The sequence below is a fragment of the Salvelinus alpinus genome, chromosome 23 (assembly GCF_045679555.1).
Source record: "Salvelinus alpinus chromosome 23, SLU_Salpinus.1, whole genome shotgun sequence".
NCBI lineage: Eukaryota > Metazoa > Chordata > Actinopteri > Salmoniformes > Salmonidae > Salvelinus > Salvelinus alpinus.
The window spans coordinates 46,156,701-46,179,416 of NC_092108.1; the positions used below are offsets into that span (position 1 = coordinate 46,156,701).

Here is a 22,716-nt window from a genome sequence, read left to right on the forward strand (position 1 = left end):
AACCTCATGGTTTGGTTTTTGCTCTGACATGCACTGTCAACTGTGAGACCTTATATAGACAGGTGTGTTTCTTTCTAAATCATGTCCTAACAATTGAATTGGCCACAGGTGGACTCCAATCAAGTTGTATTGACATATCAAGGATGATCAAAATAAATTGGATACACCTGAGCAGAATCTGGAGTCTCATAGCAAAGGGGTTTGAATACTTATGTAAATGAGATCTTTGTGTATTCATTTTCAATACATTTGCAAAAAATGTTAAACATGTTTCCACTCTCAATATGGGTTATTGTGTGCAGATGGGTGAGAAAAATATACATGTTATCCGTTTTGAATTCAGTCTGTAAAACAATCAAATGTGGAATAAGTCAACGAGTATGAATACTTTCTGAAGGCACTGAAGGCCTACATCTTTGGCCATTTTTGTCCGTCAAAAGCATAAAGTCAACTATTGTCTGCCTGTTTGCATATGTAAAAAAACGTAACGATTTTGACGGTTATTCCTATTGAAAAGCATTGGCTCCATCTGAAATTCTCTGACACAAAATCCCAGTGTGCCTACAGGGTCATTTCTATGGATGCAGTGGTTTTTATCCTGCAGGTCACTCACTCACTGTGGCTCCACAAGGGGGCATCATAAACCTATGCAGTGCTTGACTAGGCTGCACCTCCCTACTGTGTGCTCTGTACCCCAGGACATCTCTAAAAACCTTGCCCTGGATTTGATGACCTAGTCTCAGTAAAGAAAGTAAAGAAGCATGAAAGCAAAGCAGAATCAGCGTTAGGTTGATGAATCCAAAAGATGCACATTTGACATAAAAAGTATGTATACTGAACAAAAATACAAACACAACATGTAAAGTGTTGGTCCAATGTTTCATGAGCTGAAATAAAAGATCCCAGAAATGTTCCATACACACAAAAAGGTTATTGATCAGGCCACAATCAACAGCCTGATCAACTCTATGCAAAGATGTTTCGCACTGCATGAAACAAATGGTGGTCACACCAGATACTGGCTGGATTTCTGATCCACGCCCACACTTTCTTTTTAAAGGTATCTGTGACCTACAGATGCATATCTGTATTCCCAGTCATGTGGAATCCATAGATTAGGGCCTAATGAATGTATTTCAATTGACTGATTTCCTTATATGAGAACTGTAACTCAGCAAAATCAAAATCAAACCCACTGTCCTGGTGTTGCAAGCACCATGCTTTACCAACTGAGCTACAGAGGATCAGGGGTAGTTCTGTTTCATTTCAGCAAGCCATGACACCATCTCAGAAATATTTGCTGGAGTTAGAAACCGATAAGAATATCATTCCTGCAATTGGCCTTTTCAATTACTATGATTCATATAATATTCATTAAATATAATACCGAACATCCGATTTAGACCAACCCACTTGTATATAAAATAAATGAATAATTGACCAAGTTTTATTTGTTTTGTAATTTTTGTTGTTGGGGGTTAACAGGTACAATATCAATTTCAATTGATATATTAAGTTTATATAATATGTACCTATGGGCTGCCACTCAAAATAAAAATAAAAGTAAGAAATACTTACAGAGAATTATAATATTCATCAAAAATGATTTTGTAATAGTAAAATTGCCCCCCACTAAGCTTGGGTGGTATACAGGGGTATTTGGAAAATTGCATTGCGATGGTAATTCATTATCGACAATAGCGACTATTTATTTGAATAGGTCACTCACTTTTGGACCTAGAGAACAGTCTGACTAGGGTGGATGGAGTCTTTGACAATTTTTAGGGCCTTCCTCTGACACCGCCTTGTACAGAGGTCCTGGATGGCAGGAAGCTTGGCCCCAGTGTCGTACTGGGCCGTACGCACTACCCTCTGTGGTGCCTTGTGGTTGGAGGCCGAGCAGTTGCCATACCATGCAGTGATGCAACCAGTCAGGATGCTCTCGATGGTGCAGCTGTAGAACTTTTTGAGTATCTGAGGACCCATGCCAAATCTCTTCAGTCTCCTGAGGGGGAGTAGATTTTGTCGTGCCCTCTTCACGGCGGTCTTGGTGTGCTTGGACCATGATAGATTGTTGGTGATGTGGACAGCAAGGAACTTGAAGCTCTCAACCTGCTCCACTACAGTCCCATTGATGAGAATGGCGGCGTGCTCTGTCCTCCTTTTCCTGTAGTCCACAATCATCTCCTTTGTCTTGATCACTTTGAGGGATAGGTTGTTGTCCTGGCACCACATGGCCAGGTCTATGACCTCCTCCCTATAGGCTGTCCCGTCGTTGTCGGTGATCAAACCTAACATTGTTGTGTCATCAGCGAACTTAATGATGGTGTTGGAGACGTGCCTGGCCATGCAGTCATGAGTGAACAGGGAGTACAGGAGGGTACTTAGCACGCACCCCTGATGGGCCCCCATGTTGAGGAACAGCGTGGCAGATCTGTTGTTACCTAGCCTTACCACCTGGGTGCGGCCCATCAGGAAGTCCAGGATCCAGTTGCAGAGGGAGGTGTTTACTCCTAGGGTCCTAGCTTAGTGATGCATAGTGCCAACTGTAACATTTGGTGGAGGAGGAATAATGGTCTGGGTTTGTTTTTCATGGGTTGGGCTAGGCCCCTTAGTTCCAGTGAAGGAAAATCGTAACGCTACAACATACAGTGACATTCTAGACGATTCTGTGCTTCCAACTTTGTGGCAACAGTTTGGGGAAGGTCGTTTCCTGTTTCAGCATGACAATGCCCCTGTGCACAAAGTGAGGTCCATACAGAAATGGATTGTCGAGATCGGTGTGGAAGAACTTTACTGGTCTGCACAGAGCCCTGACCTCAACCCCATCTAACACTTTTGGGATGAATAGGAATGCCGACTGCGAGCCAGGCCTAAAGGAATGCCGACTGCGAGCCAGGCCTAATCGCCCATCAGTGCTCAGCATATGTGGGAATTCCTTCAAGACTGTTGGAAAATCATTCCAGGTGAAGCTGGTTGAGAGAATGCCAAGAGTGCAAAGCTGTCATCAAGGCAAAGGGTGGCTATTTGAAGAATGTCAAGTATAAAATATATTTGGATTTGTTTATCACTTTTTTGGTAACCACATGATTCCATATGTGTTATTTCATAGTATTGATGTCTTCACTATTATTCTACAATGTAGAAAAAAGTACAAATAAAGAAAGACCCTTGAATCAGGAGGTGTTCTAAAAATTTTGGCCGGTAGTGTAGATATGTACAGTTGAAGTCAGAAGTTTACATACACTTAGGTTGGAGTCATTAAAAGTTGTTGTTCAACCACTCCACAAATGTCTTGTTAACAAACTATAGTTTTGGCAAGTCGGTTAGGACATCTACTTTGTGCATGACACAAGTAATTTTTCCAACAATTGTTTACAGACAGATAATTTTACTTATAATTCAGTGTATCACAATTCCAGTGGGTCAGACATTTAAGTTGACTGTGCCTTTATACAGCTTGGAAAATTCCAGAAAATGATGTCATGGCTTTAGAAGCTTCTGATAGGCTAATTGACATAATTTGAGTCAATTGGAGGTGTACCTGTGGATGTATTTCAAGGCCTACCTTCAAATTCAGTGCCTCTTTGCTTGACATCATGGGAAAATCGAAGACCTCAGAAAAAGAATTGTAGACCTCCACAAGTCTGGTTCATCCTTAGGAGCAATTTCCAAACGCCTGAAGGTACCACGTTCATCTGTACAAACAATAATACGCAAGTATAAACACCATGGGACCACAAAGCCGTCACACCGCTCAGTAAGGACACGCGTTCTGTTTCCTAGAAATGAACGTACTTTGGTGCGAGAAGGCAAATCAATCCCAGAACAACAGCAAAGGACCTTGTGAAGATGCTGGAGGAAACGGGTACAAAAATATCTATATCCACAGTAAAACGAGTCCTATATTGACATAACCCGAAAGGCCGCTCAGCAAGGAAGAAGCCACTGCTCCAAAACCGCCATAAAAAGCCAGACTACGGTTTGTAACTGCACATGGGGACAAAGATCGTACTTTTTTGGAGAAATGTCCTCTGGTCTGATGAAAGAAAAACAGAACTGTTTGGCCATAATGACCATCGTTATGTTTGGAGGAAAAAGGGGGAGGCTTGCAAGCTGAAGAACACCATCCCAACTGTGAAGCACGGGGATGGCAGCATCATCTTGTGGGGGTGCTTTGCTGCAGGAGGGACTGGTGCACTTCACAAAATAGATGGTATCATGAGGGAGGAAAAGTCAAGGTATTGGAGTGGCCATCACAAAGCCCTGACCTCAATCCTATAGAAAATGTGTGGGCAGAACTGAAAAAGCGTGCGCGAGCAAGGAGGCCTACAAACCTGACTCAGTTACACCAGCTCTGTCAGGAGTAATGGGCCCGAAATTCACCCAAAGGATTGTGGGGAGCTTGTGGAAGGCTACCTGAAACATTTGACCGAAGTTAAACATTTTAAAGGCAATGCTACCAAATACCAATTGAGTGTATGTAAACTTCTGACCCACTGGGAATGTAATGAAAGAAATAAAATCTGAAATAAATCATTCTCTCTACTATTATTCGGACATTTCACATTCTTAAAATTAAGTGGTGATCCTAACTGATCTAAGACAGGGAATTTTTACTAGGATTAAATGTCAGGAATTGTGAAAAACAGAGTTTAAATGTATTTGGCTAGGTGTATGTACACTTCTGACTTCAACTGTATGTCTTTTTGTTTGTTACATCAATTAGACCATGCCCATTTCAAGCTTATCCTTCTTCAAAATAAAAAGTTATATCAGAATATTTAGGCAAGTTAGCTGGCTAACTCATTGATCCTTCTTTGTAGTATAGCCCTGTGCGATGAATTAGTCCGGGTACGCCCTGTTATAGGTGGCAGTTGGCAGTGAGGGAAGAGTTAATGTGGTGTCGCACGAACGCTTGACACACACACACACACACGACAAACATATGCACAGACACTCCTCTCCCCCTGTTCCTGTCAGTCCCCAAGTGGCAGCTGTTTTCTGTCACGCTCTCTGTGGTCACCAGATGTGTCCATCGTGACTGAGCAGGTGGCTGAGAGAGGGTTGGCCAGGCATGTACACACACACATTTTACACACTCAGACAAGCAGACTCTGTTGTATGTTAATCTTGAAATCGTCATGCAATATGCAAATTTTTCTGGACAGATGGTCTCACACAGACACACAATCACACCGACGTACACGCCCCTCAATCCCCACAGGAATGGTGAGGGTACTAAATAAGGATGAGCCTGTCATGCATGTCTAATGTTTCCCATCCCCCTGTGTTTAGGTTCTTGATTTGCCAGTATGGGGAACCTGATCAAGGTGTTGACCAGGGACATAGACAACAATGCAGGGAATTTCTTCCTGGACTTTGAGAGTAAGTGATTTACACGCATTCATGCACACACCACATCTATAGCGTCACTGATTCCTCCAAAGAAAAAGTAGTGGTAGGTTGGTGTATTGGGGTGAAATGATATTTCAACCAACTTGTTACTTTCATTTTATTTCCTGAATTGACTACTCTAAACTACAAATTGTCCCCAAGCCTAAAATATCCTCCGCCCTGATGTTGTCTAGAAGTTGTCAAAAAGATTGCTTTCCATCCATTCAGCTCGTCCCTGTACAAACTCAACTATGTTATTAGCAAAGTATCAAATCCATGGCCCTCTTTTGCCTCTTAATGGCATTCTGGTCCAACATGTTGGAGACTACTTATGACTTCCATCCGTTTCAATTCAGATCCTTGATTTGCATAGTTTACTTGAGGCAACAGTTCATGGTAAGTTACCAGTCTGTCCTATTTATCCATGTTTCCATAACAGTGAGTTTTTTCCTCACAGAGTATCTGATGAACCTATTGGATTGGGATGCTAAAAGCATAGGAGCGTCAGGCTTACCTATCATATTTAGATCACATATTTTTAAGGGCTTCGAAGGCACAGCAGGGTCTGGAAATGCTACCTGGCATGAAATCTGATTGGAACATCCAGATTGTGCCTTCAAAAACCTCTCCCAGGTTTCCCATCTTGGAATTTGCAGTTTAGGTCAGAATTTGGAATTAGCTGAGGGTTAGTTTATGGGATTTAGCACGGCGAGAGAGGGAGAAATGCAGAGAAGCGAGTCGGGATTAAAAAATATGGTAGAATGGATCAAATATGTTTTAGGAGGCACACGGAGGTAGGATACAGAGAAGGAAAGAGCTACCTGAAATTCAGAAATCTGGCAAACATGGGCTTGAGAAAAATTAACATTATCCCTAATAAAAAAGCCATCATTTGATATTTTTGGAAAAAGCTCTCTATAAATATACTGTTTTTCTTTCTTTGGAGATGAGGGAGTAGCTATGCCCGTTGGGGTGAGGGAACGAGCTTGGGTGGGAAATCATACACACTATTTCTAACCTACAGACAATCAAGTAATACGTTTATTTTGCAGCACTTAATAATATCTCCACTTAATAAAGCATGCACTGTATAATGAATTAGTAAATCGTTTATTCATGATTTAGTAATCATTACTACATTTTTAAGATGTTTAATATCCTTATAAACCATTTACTAATCATTAGTTAAGTCTTTGCATGGCCTCATCTAAAGTGTGGGCTATTTATACTTTACAAATGTTTTGAATGACCAGTGTAATTTCTCACAAAAAGATGAACATGCCATTGGTAGACATTCCGGGACTACCTTAAGGTCTCAAAATAAATCCTTAAGGAGCATCAGGTACTGATGGAATGTCTACAAATGGCATGTCCATCGTTTTGTGAGAAATTACACTGGGCACTCAATACATTTATAAGGTATTCATAAATAGCCCACGATTTAGATGAGGTCATGCAAAAATACTCAACTAATGATTCGTGAATGGTTTATAAGAACCTATATTAAACATCTTATAAATAGAATCATTATTAAACACTATAAAAAAGTTGTTTATAAATGTGTGAATAACTAGGTTACTACTTTACAAATTTACTTTACAAATTTGGGAGTAATGATTACTAAATGATGAATAAACTATTTACTAATCCATTATAAATGCTTTATTACATGAAGTTATTATTAAGCGCTACACTGCACTGTTTTTGTCTGTTTTGCATGTAGAGATAATTAACAACTAAAAAGGAATCACACCAAAAAATGCCCAATGCTCTCACTGATGCACTGAATACTGGTACTCTGCGCCACTTTGCTTCAACATATTATAAAAGTTGTATCAATGTTTGCTCTGAATTGCTTTCTGACCTACTCTAGATGCCCAGCCTACAGAGGCAGAGAGGGCAATATGGGAGCAGGTGAACGAGGTACTGATGGAGGCTCTGGCTATCCTAGATGACCTGCAATCCTACAACGGAGCAGGAGAAGAGATACGACAGGTGGGTTAACGTTTAAGTTAATAAACACCAGAGTTTGGTTAAATTTCCTAAATTTTAGCAAATGTTCTGGAAAAAATACTGGAATATTTTAGCATTCTAGTGCAGAGGTATTCAACCTGAGGTCCGTGGCCCCGAGGTACTGCAGTAGCTTTTACATTAAAAAATATATATATTTTATGAATGTACCTTCATTTTATGTACCTTAATTATTAATATTTTGTTATGTATTTTATTAATGTACCTTCATTTTATGTACTTTCAGTATTAATATTTTTTAAGATGTGAACTTTATTTCTCAATTTCTAAAATTGAGCAAATTACACTCATGGAGTATCTGCCAGGCTTTGAAAAAGCACCCGCGAGTACCTGTCGTGGCAAATGACGCTGGCAGCTGGTTAGCTTTCTTGACATGGACATTTTGCTAACATATGATGGGGGTCCCTGGGTCGCCCCATTTTAATACAACTGAATTAAATGCAAAGGACATTTAGAAATGTTATGCCAAGTTTGCCAAACTCTATGGCTGTCGTTACCAGTAGCCAATTTTAGCTTGATACAGGCTACTGTACAGGGTTGCCACGGAAACAGGGGAGCCAGTTTGCTTTCAGCTAGTGATCACTTTTTTTCTGTGCAAATGTTTTGAATTCTTCTTACAAATGTTTTTTTGTTGTCGATCAAAACGTCTCATTGTGTTTTAAGGGGGGCTATTGTGGAGTTTCATCTGACATCTTAATCCACTCACGCATTCACTCTCATTCAGGCGATACAGAACCCAAGTGAGGACCAGGTACAGGAGCGAGCCTGGGCTGCTGTGGTCCCACTGGTCGGGAAACTAAAGAAGTTCTATGAGTTCTCTCTGAGGTTGGGTAAGTATGCCTTGACAACTCTGAATGCTGTGATCAGGAGCCATATCCACAAAGCGGTCATAAGTGCTGAGAATAGAGACATTTTACTCCTACTTTTAGGGGTAAAAATAAAATCAATGCATGACGCCTCTTTAGTCATAATAGTCACACCTAGTCGACAGATATTTAGGACACCTCATGAGCTGTTCTAACCAGATACATGCAACAGTAGGCTATCCATTGCGAATTAATTTACATGATATGCCTAAATACTTATGACCACTAGGCTAATACATAATCATCTTTTTAGTTGGAATATTTGATCAACCTACATGTTATTTCAAGTTATTCTTTTGGAGCACAACATCACGTTGTTCAAAGATATGCCTTAATTGGGCATGCCTATAAGTTGGGCAATTGACAGCATCTAGGCCCTTTTAAGACCCTCGGATCAACTTCCAAATTATTATTATTTTTTGGGGGGGGGACTCAGTTGGGGTCTCAACTTACAACTTACCGATAGTATATAGAATACACAAGGTGCACATCAGCACTCTAGTTACAGTGCCTTGCAAAAGTATTCATACATTTTAATGTGTTACAAAGTGGGATTCAAATGGGTTTAATTGTCATTTTTTGGTCAACCATGTACACAAAATACTCTGTAATATTCAAAGTAGAAGTATAATTATATATATATTTTTAAGATGAATATAAATGATAACTAAAATATAGTATTTGCATAAGTATTCATCCCCTTTGTTTAGGCAAGCCTAAATTACTTCAGGACAAAAATGTGGCATATCAAATCACATAATAATTTATATGGACTCACTCAGTGTGAAATATTGTTGACATGATTTTTGAATGACTAACCATTTATCTGTCCCCCATACATAGTATTGAATTTAAAGCACATAATCAACATCAAAGACCAGGGAGCTTTTCAAAAGCATCAAAGAAGGGCAGTGATTGGTAGATGTGTAACAATAACAAATCAGACATTGAATATCTCTTTAAGCATGGTCACGTTAATAATGATTATGTGGATGATGTATTAAACCACCCAGACCACGTCAAAGACACAGTCATCCTTCTGAACTGAGCTGCAGGACAGGAATGAAACAGCTTAGGGATGTTACCATGAGGCCATTGGTAATTTTAAAACAGTTACAGAGTTCAATGGCTGTGATGGGAGAAAACTGAGGATGGATCAACAACATTGTAGTTACTCCATTTGTGCTACACAATTCCCAACACACACACACACACACACACACACACACACACACACACACACACACACACACACACACACACACACACACACACACACACACACACACACACAGGTCCATCAGCAGCAGATTTAAATTTAGAATGAAAAATGAATGTGCTTATGCAACAAATGTTAGTGCATCATATCATATTGAACCACATCGATTCATTCCTCTACTAATCCCGAATCGCACCGAATAATTTCAAACTAAAACGTATCATTCCTGTATTGTATCGGAGCCCATGTACAGTGCCTTCAGAAAGTATTCACACCCCTTGACTTTTTGCCCTGAATACAGTGTTATGTTTGGGGAAAATCTACTTTTTTTCTAGCAATGATCAACAACCAATTTTACAAAGCTTGAAGAATTTTTTTAATAAAATGTGCAAATGTTGCACAATCCAGGTGTGGAAAGCTCTTAAAGGCTTACCCAGAAAGATTCACAGCTGTAATCGCTGCCAAAAGTGCTTCTACAAAGTATTGACTCAGGGGTGTGAATAATTATGTTAATGAGATATTTCTGAATTGAATTTTCAATAAATTAGCAAAAATGTCTGAAAACATGTTTATGGGGTATTGTGTGTAGATGGGTGAGAAAAAACATGTTGAAAGTTGAGTCTTTGCGTGACTGGAAGATGACATTGTTATAATAATAATATGATGTATTATGCTTATATAATATAATACAAAATATATATTTTCATTAAATAAATTATATGTATACAATACCAGTCAAAAGTTTGGGGACACCTACTCATTCAAGGGTTTTTCTATATTTTTTTTACTATTTTCTACATTGTAGAAGAATAGTGAAGATATCAAAACTATGAAATAACACATATGGAATCATGTAGTAACCAAAAAACTGTTAAACAAATCTAAATATATTTTATATTTGAGATTCTTCAAAGTAGCCACCCTTTGCCTTGATGACATCTTTGCACACTCTTGGCATTCTCTCAACCAGCTTCATGAGGTAGTCACCTGGAATGCATTTCAATTATTAGGTGTGCCTTGTTAAAAGATAATTTGTAGAATTTCTTTCCTTCTTAATGTGTTTGAGCCAATCAGTTGTGTTATGACAAGTTAGGGGTGTTATACAGAAGGTAGCCCTATTTGGTAAAAGACCAAGTCAATATTATGACAAGAACAGCTAAAATAAGCTAAGATAAATTACTTTAAGACATGAAGGTCCGTCAATCCGGGAAATTTCAAGAACTTTGAAAGTTTCTTCAAGTGCAGTCGCAAAAACCCTCAAGCGCTATGATGAAACTGGCTCTCATGAGGACTGCCACAGGAAAGGAAGACCCAGAGTTATCTCTGCTGCAGAGGATAAGTTCATTACAGTTACCAGCCTCAGAAATGCTGCCCAAATAAATGCTTGACAGAGTTCAAGTAACAGACACATCTCAACATCAACTGTTCAGAGGAGACTGCGTGAATCATGCCTTCATGGTCGAATTGCTGCAAAGAAACCACAACTAAACAAGACCAATAAGAAGAAGAGACTTGCTTGGGTCAAGAAACATGAGCAATGGACATTAGACCGGTCGAAATCTGTTCTTTGGTCTGATGAGTCCAAATGTTAGATTTTTGGTTGCAACCGCTGTGTCTTTGTGAAACGCAGAGTAGGTGAACGAATGATCTCTGCATGTGTGGTTCCCACCGTGAAGCATGGAGGAGGAGGTGTGGGGTGCTTTGCTGGTGACACTGTCTAGGATTTATTTGGAATTCAAGGCACACTTAATCAGCATGGCTACCACAGCATTCAGCAGCAATACGCTATCACATCTGGTTTGGGCTTAGTGAGACTATCATTTGTTTTTCAACAAATATAGAAAACCCCCCGAATAAGTCGGTGTGTCCAAACTTTTGACTGGTACTGTATGTTATGAAATACAGTAGAGACCTTTTCATTATATCAATATTATGTATATTTTATGTAATACAGTAGATACCTTTTCATAATTTCTTTGCTGCAACTGGGGCACTGTAAATCAAAATATTCAACTATATTATAGAATAATTCCCATCTAATTCCATATCTAAAACAGAACCCCCTTAGATGTAAGAAGTCGAAAAAAACAGCTCTTCTTTGAAGTGCTTTTCGTGATTTGTCTTGACCCAAAACAGTCGGTTCTTTCAAACAATCGATTGGTCGAAATTTTGAAACTTGTATTTTTCTATATGATCTGCATCTGATGGTCAGTCTGGAGGGAGGGCTGTCTCTTCGTCCATCTGATGGTCAGTCTAGAGGGAGGGCTGTGTCTCACCGTCCATCTGATGGACAGTCTGGAGGGAGGGCTGTCTCTTCGTCCATCCGATGGTCAGTCTTGAGGGAGGGCTGTCTCTCCGTCCATCTGATGGTCAGTCTGGAGGGAGGGCTGTCTCTCCGTCCATCTGATGGTCAGTCTGGAGGGAGGGCTGTCTCTCCGTCCATCTGATGGTCAGTCTAGAGGGAGGGCTGTGTCTCACCGTCCATCTGATGGTCAGTCTTGAGGGAGGGCTGTCTCTCTGTACATCTGATGGTCAGTCTAGAGGGAGGGCTGTCTCTCACCGTCCATCTGATGGTCAGTCTGGAGGGAGGGCTGACTCCACCGTCCATCTGATGGTCAGTCTGGAGGGAGGGCTGTCTCTTCGTCCATCCGATGGTCAGTCTAGAGGGAGGGCTGTGTCTCACCGTCCATCTGATGGTCAGTCTGGAGGGAGGGTTGTCTCTCACCGTCCATGTGATGGTCAGTCTGGAGGGAGGGCTGTGTCTCACCGTCCATCTGATGGTCAGTCTGGAGGGAGGGTTGTCTCTCACCGTCCATGTGATGGTCAGTCTGGAGGGAGGGCTGTGTCTCACCGTCCATCTGATGGTCAGTCTGGAGGGAGGGTTGTCTCTCACCGTCCATCTGATGGTCAGTCTGGAGGGAGGGCTGTCTCTCACCGTCCATGTGATGGTCAGTCTGGAGGGAGGGCTGTCTCTCACCGTCCATGTGATGGTCAGTCTGGAGGGAGGGCTGTCTCTCACCGTCCATGTGATGGTCAGTCTGGAGGGAGGGCTGTCTCTCACCGTCCATGTGATGGTCAGTCTGGAGGGAGAGCTGTCTCTCACCGTCCATGTGATGGTCAGTCTGGAGGGAGGGCTGTCTCTCACCGTCCATCTGATGGTCAGTCTGGAGGGAGGGCTGTCTCTCACCATCCATGTGATGGTCAGTCTGGAGGGAGGGCTGTCTCTCACTGTCCATGTGATGGTCAGTCTGGAGGGAGGGCTTTCTCTCACCGTCCATCTGATGGTCAGTCTGGAGGGAGGGCTGTCTCTCACTGTCCATCTGATGGTCAGTCTGGAGGGAGGGCTTTCTCTCACCGTCCATCTGATGGTCAGTCTGGAGGGAGGGCTGTCTCTCACCGTCCATGTGATGGTCAGTCTGGAGGGAGGGCTGTCTCTCACTGTCCATCTGATGGTCAGTCTGGAGGGAGGGCTTTCTCTCACCGTCCATCTGATGGTCAGTCTGGAGGGAGGGCTGTCTCTCACCGTCCATGTGATGGTCAGTCTGGAGGGAGGGCTTTCTCTCACCGTCCATCTGATGGTCAGTCTGGAGGGAGGGCTGTCTCTCACCGTCCATCTGATGGTCAGTCTGGAGGGAGGGCTTTCTCTCACCGTCCATCTGATGGTCAGTCTGGAGGGAGGGCTGTCTCTCACCGTCCATCTGATGGTCAGTCTGGAGGGAGGGCTGTCTCTCACCGTCCATCTGATGGTCAGTCTGGAGGGAGGGCTTTCTCTCACCGTCCATCTGATGGTCAGTCTGGAGGGAGGGCTGTCTCTCACCGTCCATCTGATGGTCAGTCTGGAGGGAGGGCTGTCTCTCACCGTCCATCTGATGGTCAGTCTGGAGGGAGGGCTGTCTCTCACCGTCCATCTGATGGTCAGTCTGGAGGGAGGGCTGTCTCTCACCGTCCATCTGATGGTCAGTCTGGAGGGAGGGCTGTCTCTCACCGTCCATCTGATGGACGTTACACTGCTCTGTTGAATCCCAGCCGCAGTCTTATTACTTGGCCTCGAGGAAAGACACTCACCAACTGCAATAGATTGAAAGAAAGGGGTTACACTAACGTTGAAGAACTAGGCCATGACCTAATTAACTGCGACACATGGTATGATCAAGTCTAAACGCCGTCCAACAGCGCGACTCTCTGGAGATCAAGCCACTGCGCAGATGAGCGGCATCTCGGAGCTAGTCTCCCACAAGAGTTCCAGAATTTTGTGTTGCAATGCCAGTGCCGAGACAGGGGCATTAAAAATATAGAGTCCCCGATAGTTGGGTTGTTTGTCTCGTTTACGATCCTCATCCAAGGCACTATTTTGGTGGGGGCTTTTCATAGTTATTGACTGTTAAAACAACTTTTGGTATAGGCCTCCCGAATGGCGCAGCGGCCTAAGGCACTACATGGCAGCGCTAACTGCGTTACTAAAGATCCTGGTTCAATACCGGCTTCGACCGGGAGACCCATGAGGCGACGCACAATTGTCCCAGCATCGTCCGTGTTAGGGGAGGGTTTGGCCGGCCGGGATGTCCTTGTCCCATCTCTCTCTAGCGACTCCTGTGGCGGGCCCGGTGCATGCACGTTGACGCGGTCGCCAGGTGTACGGTGTTTCCTCCGACACATTGGTGCGGCTGGCTTCCAGGTTAAGCGGGCATTGTGTCAAGAAGCAGTGCGGCTGGGCGGGGTTGTGTTACGGAGGACGCGTGGCTCTTGACCTTCGCCTCTCCCAAGTCCGTACGGGAGTTGCAGCGGTGGGACAAGACTGTAACTACGAAATTGGGGAGAAAAAGGGGGTAAAAAAAAAAACTTTAGGGCTGTAGTATGTTGGATTTACACATAAAACTATTGCTAAAAAGTAAAAGCCCTTGACTGTTCTTCAGACGCCTTTATGGCCTAGTTTCAGGCTGACTAAATTGTAGACACCTGCCAGATCTCACAACACCTGGACAGTTGTTTAACATATCAGCTAACCATATCAGATAAGATATTGCAATATGAAGCCTGACCGCGCAGCCGATGACGTGGCACACAACAATTGGTTGATGCAATGCATAGTCTGCAATGTAGTAGTCTGGACTTTTAGCTGAGTTCTCTTTCGTTAGGTAGAGGAGGGTCCACTGGTTCTTTATAAATGAAGGTCATTGCTTCTATAGGAAGTCTATTAAAAAACGGGTTTCCAGGTCTAAATCAGACATTAATTCAAAGAAAGGACCAATGGAATCTCCTCTACCTAACGAAAGAGCGCTCAAACAAAACTCAACGTGTCAAAACTCATTAACAGATCTCAAGTGTCTGATGTCCCTCCTCTTTTTCATAGTTCAGGTGAGGCCACTGAGTCAATGGGTTTACCTTGCACTGTCCATTGTTGCATACGGTTGTTACTCTTATCCAAAAGAAGCCATTTGCTTCCTACATCAAAATGAGCGTGATAAGGTCATTGAGTCAAATAAGCGAATGATTGACAGCTTGGTAAAGGCAGTACCGCCCGTTGTAGGGAGCACATGTACGTCATTCCTCAAAGACCAATGTTATAGTTTAGCTAGCAGCTAGGATCAAGTCTTTTCTCTTACCATTATTATTTGATAGGGACAATGAAATATTGTCAGGATTTTCTGCAGCATTTTGAAAGGGATTGAGTCAATTCCACTGTAATTCTGAGAACAGAATAATGGTCATTGGTGGTCAATGGTAATTTTGTTGAATTGCAGTTCATTCCCATGAAGTTGAACTGTCTACTTATTGCCTACAATGTTTGACAACTTTCACTGACAGCATCATTTTCACTATCCTGCCCTCTCTAGCTTTACCGCTCTATTTCACTTCTCCTCCATCCTTCCATTCCCTTTTACTGTAGCTCCATCTCTCCTTCTCATATTTATAATTTCCTGTTACACTCCTCCATGTCCTCGTTTTACTTTCGCCTATCCCACTATCCACTTCTGCGTCTCACTCTCCCTCCATCTCTAATCCACCTCTCCAAGTTCTCATTTCACTTGCATCTTCCCCTCGTTTTACCCCTCCTTGGCTACGCCCCTCCATCTATTCCTCCACCTCCTCTGTCCATCTATCCTGATCACATTCATCCCATCTGACCTGCATATGCTCATTCTAATCCCTCCATGTAATTTCTCTATCTCCCACTTTCCCCTCTCTTTCACCTGGTCTCCCGCCCTCTCTACCCTCTATTTTCCTCTCTCCCCCTCTATATTTATCCATTATACCCCCCTGTTTTCTTCCCTTACTCTCTCTCTCTCTCTCCCTCCTTTTCACCATTCACCCCCCCCATTATCTTGTTCTCCATTCATTCTCTTTCTCCCTTCTTTCTCTCTCTTCCCCTCTTCCATCCCACCCATCTCTTTGATACAGAGGGGTCATTGCATGGTCTCCTGAAGGCTCTGACGAGCGCTCGCTGCAGTCCCACCCAGCATCTGGAGCAGGAGCAGGCATTGGCTAGACAGTTTGCAGAGATTCTGCATTTCACCCTGCGCTTCGATGAGCTCAAGGTACTTCTACCCCCTCCAATGAGCGAGATATGCATAGTGCTTCTTCCTTCTTTGTTTTTATGAAATAATCTCCTTATCATTTATCTTAAATGTACACTTAAAATGAAAATGTCAAGTAAATAATAACATGCTTTTCCTTACACTCCAAAAAGCTTTCAATTATGAGAGTAAATGAAGGGGAAGGTTTGCATCAGAATGCTCACCACATATCAATTATCACACTGGAGATGTGAGAAGTGATTGTGGCAATTTGTAGCCTTTTACCTTCCCCAGGATATCCTCCCTGTAACAACATCCAATGCTGCCACAACTCTTAGTCGATAACAAATGTATGGATGTCTGACTTTTTTTGTGTTGAAATGTACAGATTTTCGTTCGTTTGGTCAGTCTAAGTAGTACCTGGTGAATAGACACAGGTAACAGCAAGGAAGCATTGCCCTCCACTCACCCTGTTCACTTATAAGCAATAGCTTGACCCCTAGACCTATTTGCAATTTAGAGAAAGTAAAAATATGCACAACCCCAACAAAAAGCAAAGCACCTTTAATGTTAGCCAGCAGATTCCAACCTTACGTTTACGTTTGTTTACACCGAGCTGCACTGGGGTCAGAACACAATCATGGTTAGATTAAGCCACAGCGGAGCCAGTGCAAAATATGGCTTGAAAAACGTACCTCAATGCAGGGATGGGATATGCCACTGTACTACATGTTTCACCCATATCCAAACTGATTAATTTAGAAGAATGAAATACTGCTAGTTTATCCTGGAAATTGTATTTAAAAAAAATCCATATGCTAGCTAGCAGTAGCCAATGCCGTCATTGTGGAATGGCAGTGTCAGCCAATCAGCTTCTTTGTTGTTCAACGTGACGTTACATTATATTATGGCTTCTGTGTCTATTGCTAGCTAGCATGAGGAAGAAAAGGGCAACGTTCCGTAAAAACTAGTAGTTGTTCAATCTTTCCGGTGTAACAGGTTGTATAATGGGACAATTCGAAGTACAACGCAATTTCTCATCCCTGGATTGAGGTATATATTCCGAGCCATATCTCGCGCCGGCTCTGCGGTGTCTTAATCTAACCATGATTGAATTCCGATCCCAGTGCAGCTCAGCGTAAACAAGTGTAACGGTAGGTTCGGAATCTGCTGGCTACTTTAAAGGGGCAATAAGCAGTTGCTACAGCCATTTTTTTTACTTAGAAATTAATATTACCCACTGATCCTTGAAGAATATAACTTATTTTACTCCAATGTTTCTAAACAAAGGAAATGTAAACAAACATCATATAGCCTCAAAACATGGTTAAAACTATAATTGTGATATCATGGATGTTCAGTCCTTGCATCCATAGCTGCGCTAATGAATTTGAGAGTGGTTACATTTTTCTAGCCCCATCCCTCAGCTTTTTACCGAAACAGGGGTGGGGAGGCCGCTTTGTTATTGTTTCTACTGCTGATTGCCACTTTAAAGCATCATATTAAAGCTTTGATAAAGCAGCAATAGATCAGCAACAGCAATCATAAACCAACTCAAAATTGATGCAATGGGGCTTTTTTCAAATCAAATCAAAGGCAATAGTCTAAAGTTCAATGGTCAAAGACAGAAAGATATTTAGTCCAACCAAAAATGTCTTTCAATCCAAGATTCGCAAAAAAAATTAAATTCAGTTCTTAAGAGTTATTTCCCCAAAAAGGCAAATACGCAAAAAAAAGACTTTATTATCCAATGGGACATTATTATCTAATGGGAAGAGCAGGACATACATTCAACAGTGCAACATGCAATCTGATAGGCTCCTTGTTGTTCAATGGAAGTGCTTATGTGTCCAGTAATTCCCCTTTTCCAGGCAAATAGCGCAGTGGAACAGGTTTTAACAGAACAATTACTGAACTATTTTAAAGTTTTCAAACATTTCCCCATTCTTCTTCTTCTATGATATCATGAATGTCCGCAAACAGTCATTTAAGTGCTATCCGCCACCTACTGTGCTGGAATGTACGAGCAATCATGATCTGCTCAATTCTGTACTACCTTGGTAATTGTAAGGGGTGCGTACTGGCGGCAGAGAAGTCAGACGCAGGAGAGCAAAAACGGTGTTTCCAACGGCTCAGCTTAATAATAAGAACCCACTGGATACAGAACAATAATAAATGGGTACATAACCCGGGTACATAACCCGGGTACACAAATGGGTACACACCAGAACGCAACGTGCACAAGCACTTACAATAAACAATACCGGACAAGGACATAGGGGGGAACAGAGGGTTAAATACACAACATGTAATATATGGGATTGAAACCAGGTGTGTGGAAAGACAAGACAAAACAAATGGAAAATGAAAGGGGGATCAGCGATGGCTAGAAGACCAGTGACGTCGACCGCCGAACGTCGCCCGAACAAGGGACAGACTTCGGCGGAAGTCGTGACAGTAATAAAATTCAAACCAAATAAATCGCCTGCTAACTTCTACCACACCCTCCCCCTCCCCCAAAAAACCCACCCCAACCATCCTACCCCATGAAACGTTATCTCGATCATGCTGAAACACACCCATAGGATTGTTTAGTATGTCAACAACCATTTCAACAGTAACATCTGTTACCCCCAATATATATTTTGCTGTCTACACAATAACTTTCAACCTGGCAATTCTGCTTTCCACAACCCGAGTCGTATTGATAACCTTACCAATAAAAGATATGAAGTCAACTTTATTCATTGTCAAAGTGTCCTTTGACAGCGCACATTCATGAGCACCAGATTTCTGAACAGGCCTCCAAACCATGCCAGGACCAGTAGCTCCACCAGTCTGACTACAGGAGCAGCCATAGTAGCTCCATCAGTCTGACAGTAGATCCACTTACTACAGGAGCAGCCATAGTAGCTCCATCAGTCTAACAGTAGATCCATTTACTACAGGAGCAGCCATAGTAGCTCCATGAGTCTGCCTAGTAGTTACACCAATCTGTCTTACAGCCTCTGCGTATGATACATCATGATTGTTTCTATATCTCTGGGCCATTCTATACTCTCTCTGTACCTGGCATCCACCAAATGCTGCACTACGTCCCCCCCCACAATTACAACACTTAACCTTCACATTGCTTCCACAGTCACAGTAATCATGTTCCCCTCCACACATCCTTTCTTTCCTTTCCACTGAGCAGCTACATGGCCTATTCTTTGGCATTTATAACACCGCAATGGGGATGGGACAAATTCTCTGAAATTGAAACAAAGGAATCCTTTCTGTACTTTTCCAGTCAATTCCTTCTAAAACCTCAGCATCACTGATAAGCTTTCACTTCTTTGTCCCTCTTTCCTACTGATCAACCTTTTGGCCTCAATCATTCTGCCTCCTTTCACATTTTCTTTAATATCTAATGGACATAGATATTGGAACTCCAGTGATGACTCCTCTCAATCTAGCATAAGCACCAAGGACCTGGCTTTTAATCTTCTTCCCATTAAGCTTTTCCATTTTCAGAATCTTCTTTTGCTGAGCCTGGCTACCACAAAATATTAACAATCTACCATTTCCAATGAACCAAGTTATTTTAATTCACCTACCTCTTTCTCTATGGCAGTGGTTCCCAAACTTTTTATAGCCCCGTACCCCTTCAAACATTCAACCTCCAGCTGCGTTCCCCCTCTAGCACCAGGGTAAGAGCACTCTCAAATGTTGTTTTTTGCCATTATTGTAAGCCTGCCACACACACTATACGATACATTTATTAAACATAAGATTGAGTGTGAGTTTTTGTCACAACCCGGCTTGTGTGAAGTGACAAAGAGCTCTTATAGGACCAGGGCACAAATAATAATATAATAATAATCAATAAATTTGCTTTTTATTTAGCCATCTTACATATAAAACCTTATTTGTTCATAACAAATGGTGATTAACTCAAAACACAGGTTAATGAGAAGGGTGTGCTTGAAAAGATGCACATAACTCTCATAACTCTTCAATCCTTTTCCACACACAGTCTGTGTCTGTATTTAGTTTTCAAGCTAGTGAGGCCCGAGAATCCACTCTCACATAGGTACGTGGTTGCAAAGGGCCATCAGTGTCTTAACAGCGCGATTTGCTAAGGCAAGAAACTCTGAGCGCAGCACTATCCAGAAATCTGTCAGTGGCTTCTGATTAAATTCAATTGTCACAGAACCGCTTGTTGCAATTACGATGAGGCTCTCTTGTTCAGATATCGGTAATTGGACTGGAGGCAGGGCATGAAAGGGATAACGAATCCAGTTGTTTGTGTCGTCTGTTTCGGGAAAGTACCTGTGTAATTGCTTACTCAGGTGCTTCGCTATATCACATTTGACATTGTCCATAAGCTTGAGTTCATTTGCACACAAAAAATCATACAATGATGGAAACACCTCTGTGTTGTCCTTGTTAATGCAGACAGAAAAGAGCTCCAACTTCTTAATCATTGCCTCAATTTTGTCCCGCACTTTGAATATAGTTGCTGAGAGTCCCTGTAATCCTAGATTCAGATCATTCAGGCAAGAAAAAACATCACCCAGATGAAAATGATGGTCAGTAAAGAAAACTTTAAGCTCATCTTTCAATTCAAAAAAACGTGTCAATACTTTGCCCCTTGATAACCAGCGCACTTCTGTATGTTGTAAAAGCGTTACATGGTCGCTGCCCATATCATTGCATAATGCAGAAAATACACAAGAGTTCAGGGGCCTTGCTTTAACAATGTCAGGCATTTCCTTGGCAGCAAGAGCCTCGGTGGATGCTGCAGTGTACCCAAGTGGCATCGGGAGCAACTGCTTGCACGCGCGTTACCACTCCACTCTGTCTCCCTGTCATGGCTTTTGCGCCATCAGTACAGATACCAACACATCTTGAACACCAAAGTCCATTTGATGTCACAAAGCTGTCCAGTACTTAAAAAATATCCTCTCATGTTGTTCTGGTTTCCAGTGGTTTGCAGAAGAGGATGTCTTCCTTAATTGACCCCCCATAAACGTAACGGACATATACCAGGAGCTGTGCCAGGCCCGCCGTGTCTGTTGACTCATCCAGCTGTAACGCACAGAACTCACTGGCGTGTATGCGAAGCATTAATTGTTTTTAAACATCTCCTGTCATGTCACTGATGCATCGTGAAACAGTGATGTTTGATGAAGCGATTGTCTGTATAGTTTTTTGGGCCTTTTCCCCCAGCATTGTCCCAGCCATATCCGTGGCAGCAGGAAGAATTAAGTCCTCCACAATAGTATGGAGCTTGCCTATCCTAGCCACTCGGTAGCTCACAATATAAGACGCTTCTTTTTATACATCTCTTACTACTCGAAAGTAGTCATTATTCTTGCAAAAAAAAATCCCGTAGCTTATTTTTCAAATTGTCATGTTTCGCCTATAAATGTCTGTGCAATAGTGATGGTTTCCCGTGAGAGAGTAACGGTTAATGTGATTGGAGGTTAATTATTTGACTAGGCTACCGGTATTTGACCTTGTGTTGTTATTTCGCTGAACACTAGATGGTTTAATTTCTATTTTGACAGTGAAACGAGGCTACTCAGGCAAGAAAAAAAACTCACCAAAATGTATAGCCCCGTTGGAAAATCTAAATGGACTGTTAGAAAATGTGAAGATTTTATTTTTATTTAAAAAAAATATATATGAATCACATTTTTATTTGGCGTACCCCCGACAGCATTGGGAGAGCTTTGTACGCGTCTCTGTGTGTGGAGTAAAGGTGGTCTAGAGTTTTTTCCCTTAACATGCTGATAGAAATTTGGTAAAACTGATTTTAGTTTCCCTGCATTAAAGTCCCCGGCCACTAGGAGAGCTGCCTCTGGATGAGCGTTTTCCTGTTTGCTTGTGGCGGAATACAGCTCATTGAGTGCAGTCTTAGTGCCAATATCGGTCTGTAGTGGTATGTAGACAGCTATGAAAAATACAGATGAAAACACTCTAGGTAGATAGTGTGGTCTACAGCTTATCATGAGATACTCTACCTCAGGCGAGCAAAACCTAGAGACTTCCTTAGATATCGTGCACCAGCTGTTGTTTACAAATATACATAGTCCATCCCCCCTTACCAGACGCCGCTGTTCTATCCTGCCGATACAGCGTATAACCAGCCAGCTGTATGTTGATAATGTCGTCGTTCAGCCACGACTCTGTGAAGTCTAAGATATTACAGCTTTTAATATCCCGTTGATTGTTTAATCTTCCTCGCATGTCGTCTATTTTATTTTCCAATGATTGCATGTTAGCATGTAGAATGGTGGGGGTTTATTCGATCACCTACGAATTCTCAGAAGGCAGCCCGAGCTCCGTCCTCTTTTTCTCCTTCTTCTCTTCACGCAAATGATGGGGATTTGCACCTGTTCCCGGGAAAGCAGTATGTCCTTCACGTCGGGCTCGTCTGACTCGTTAAAGGAAAAAAAAGCTTCTGCCAGTTCGTGGTGAGTAATCGCTGTTCTGATGTCCAGAACCTATTTTCGGTCATAAGAGATGGTAGCAAAAACGTAATGTACAGAATAAGTTAAAAAATAAGTTACAAACAACGCATAAAAACCACAAAAAAATAACATTCGGTTAGGAGCACGTAAAACGTCAGCCATCTTCTCCGGCGCCATTCATACTTCAGGTATTCTCATTAGTTAGACCGCAGCGCTCTTTAAATGTT

At 42.2% G+C, this 22,716-nt stretch overlaps 1 protein-coding gene across 1 annotated transcript in view; it reads left to right on the forward strand.

Annotated features, from left to right (window-relative positions):
• The window catches only part of fam49ba (family with sequence similarity 49 member Ba), a 46,944-nt gene that overhangs the window by 13,094 nt on the left and 11,134 nt on the right, over positions 1–22,716 (forward strand). Inside the window, exons 2-5 of the mRNA XM_071362570.1 lie at positions 5,299–5,388; positions 7,271–7,392; positions 8,153–8,258; positions 15,913–16,049. Coding sequence (XP_071218671.1) covers positions 5,316–5,388; positions 7,271–7,392; positions 8,153–8,258; positions 15,913–16,049 — 438 coding nt within the window. The 5' untranslated portion in view covers positions 5,299–5,315. The remainder of the gene's footprint in view (positions 1–5,298; positions 5,389–7,270; positions 7,393–8,152; positions 8,259–15,912; positions 16,050–22,716) is intronic.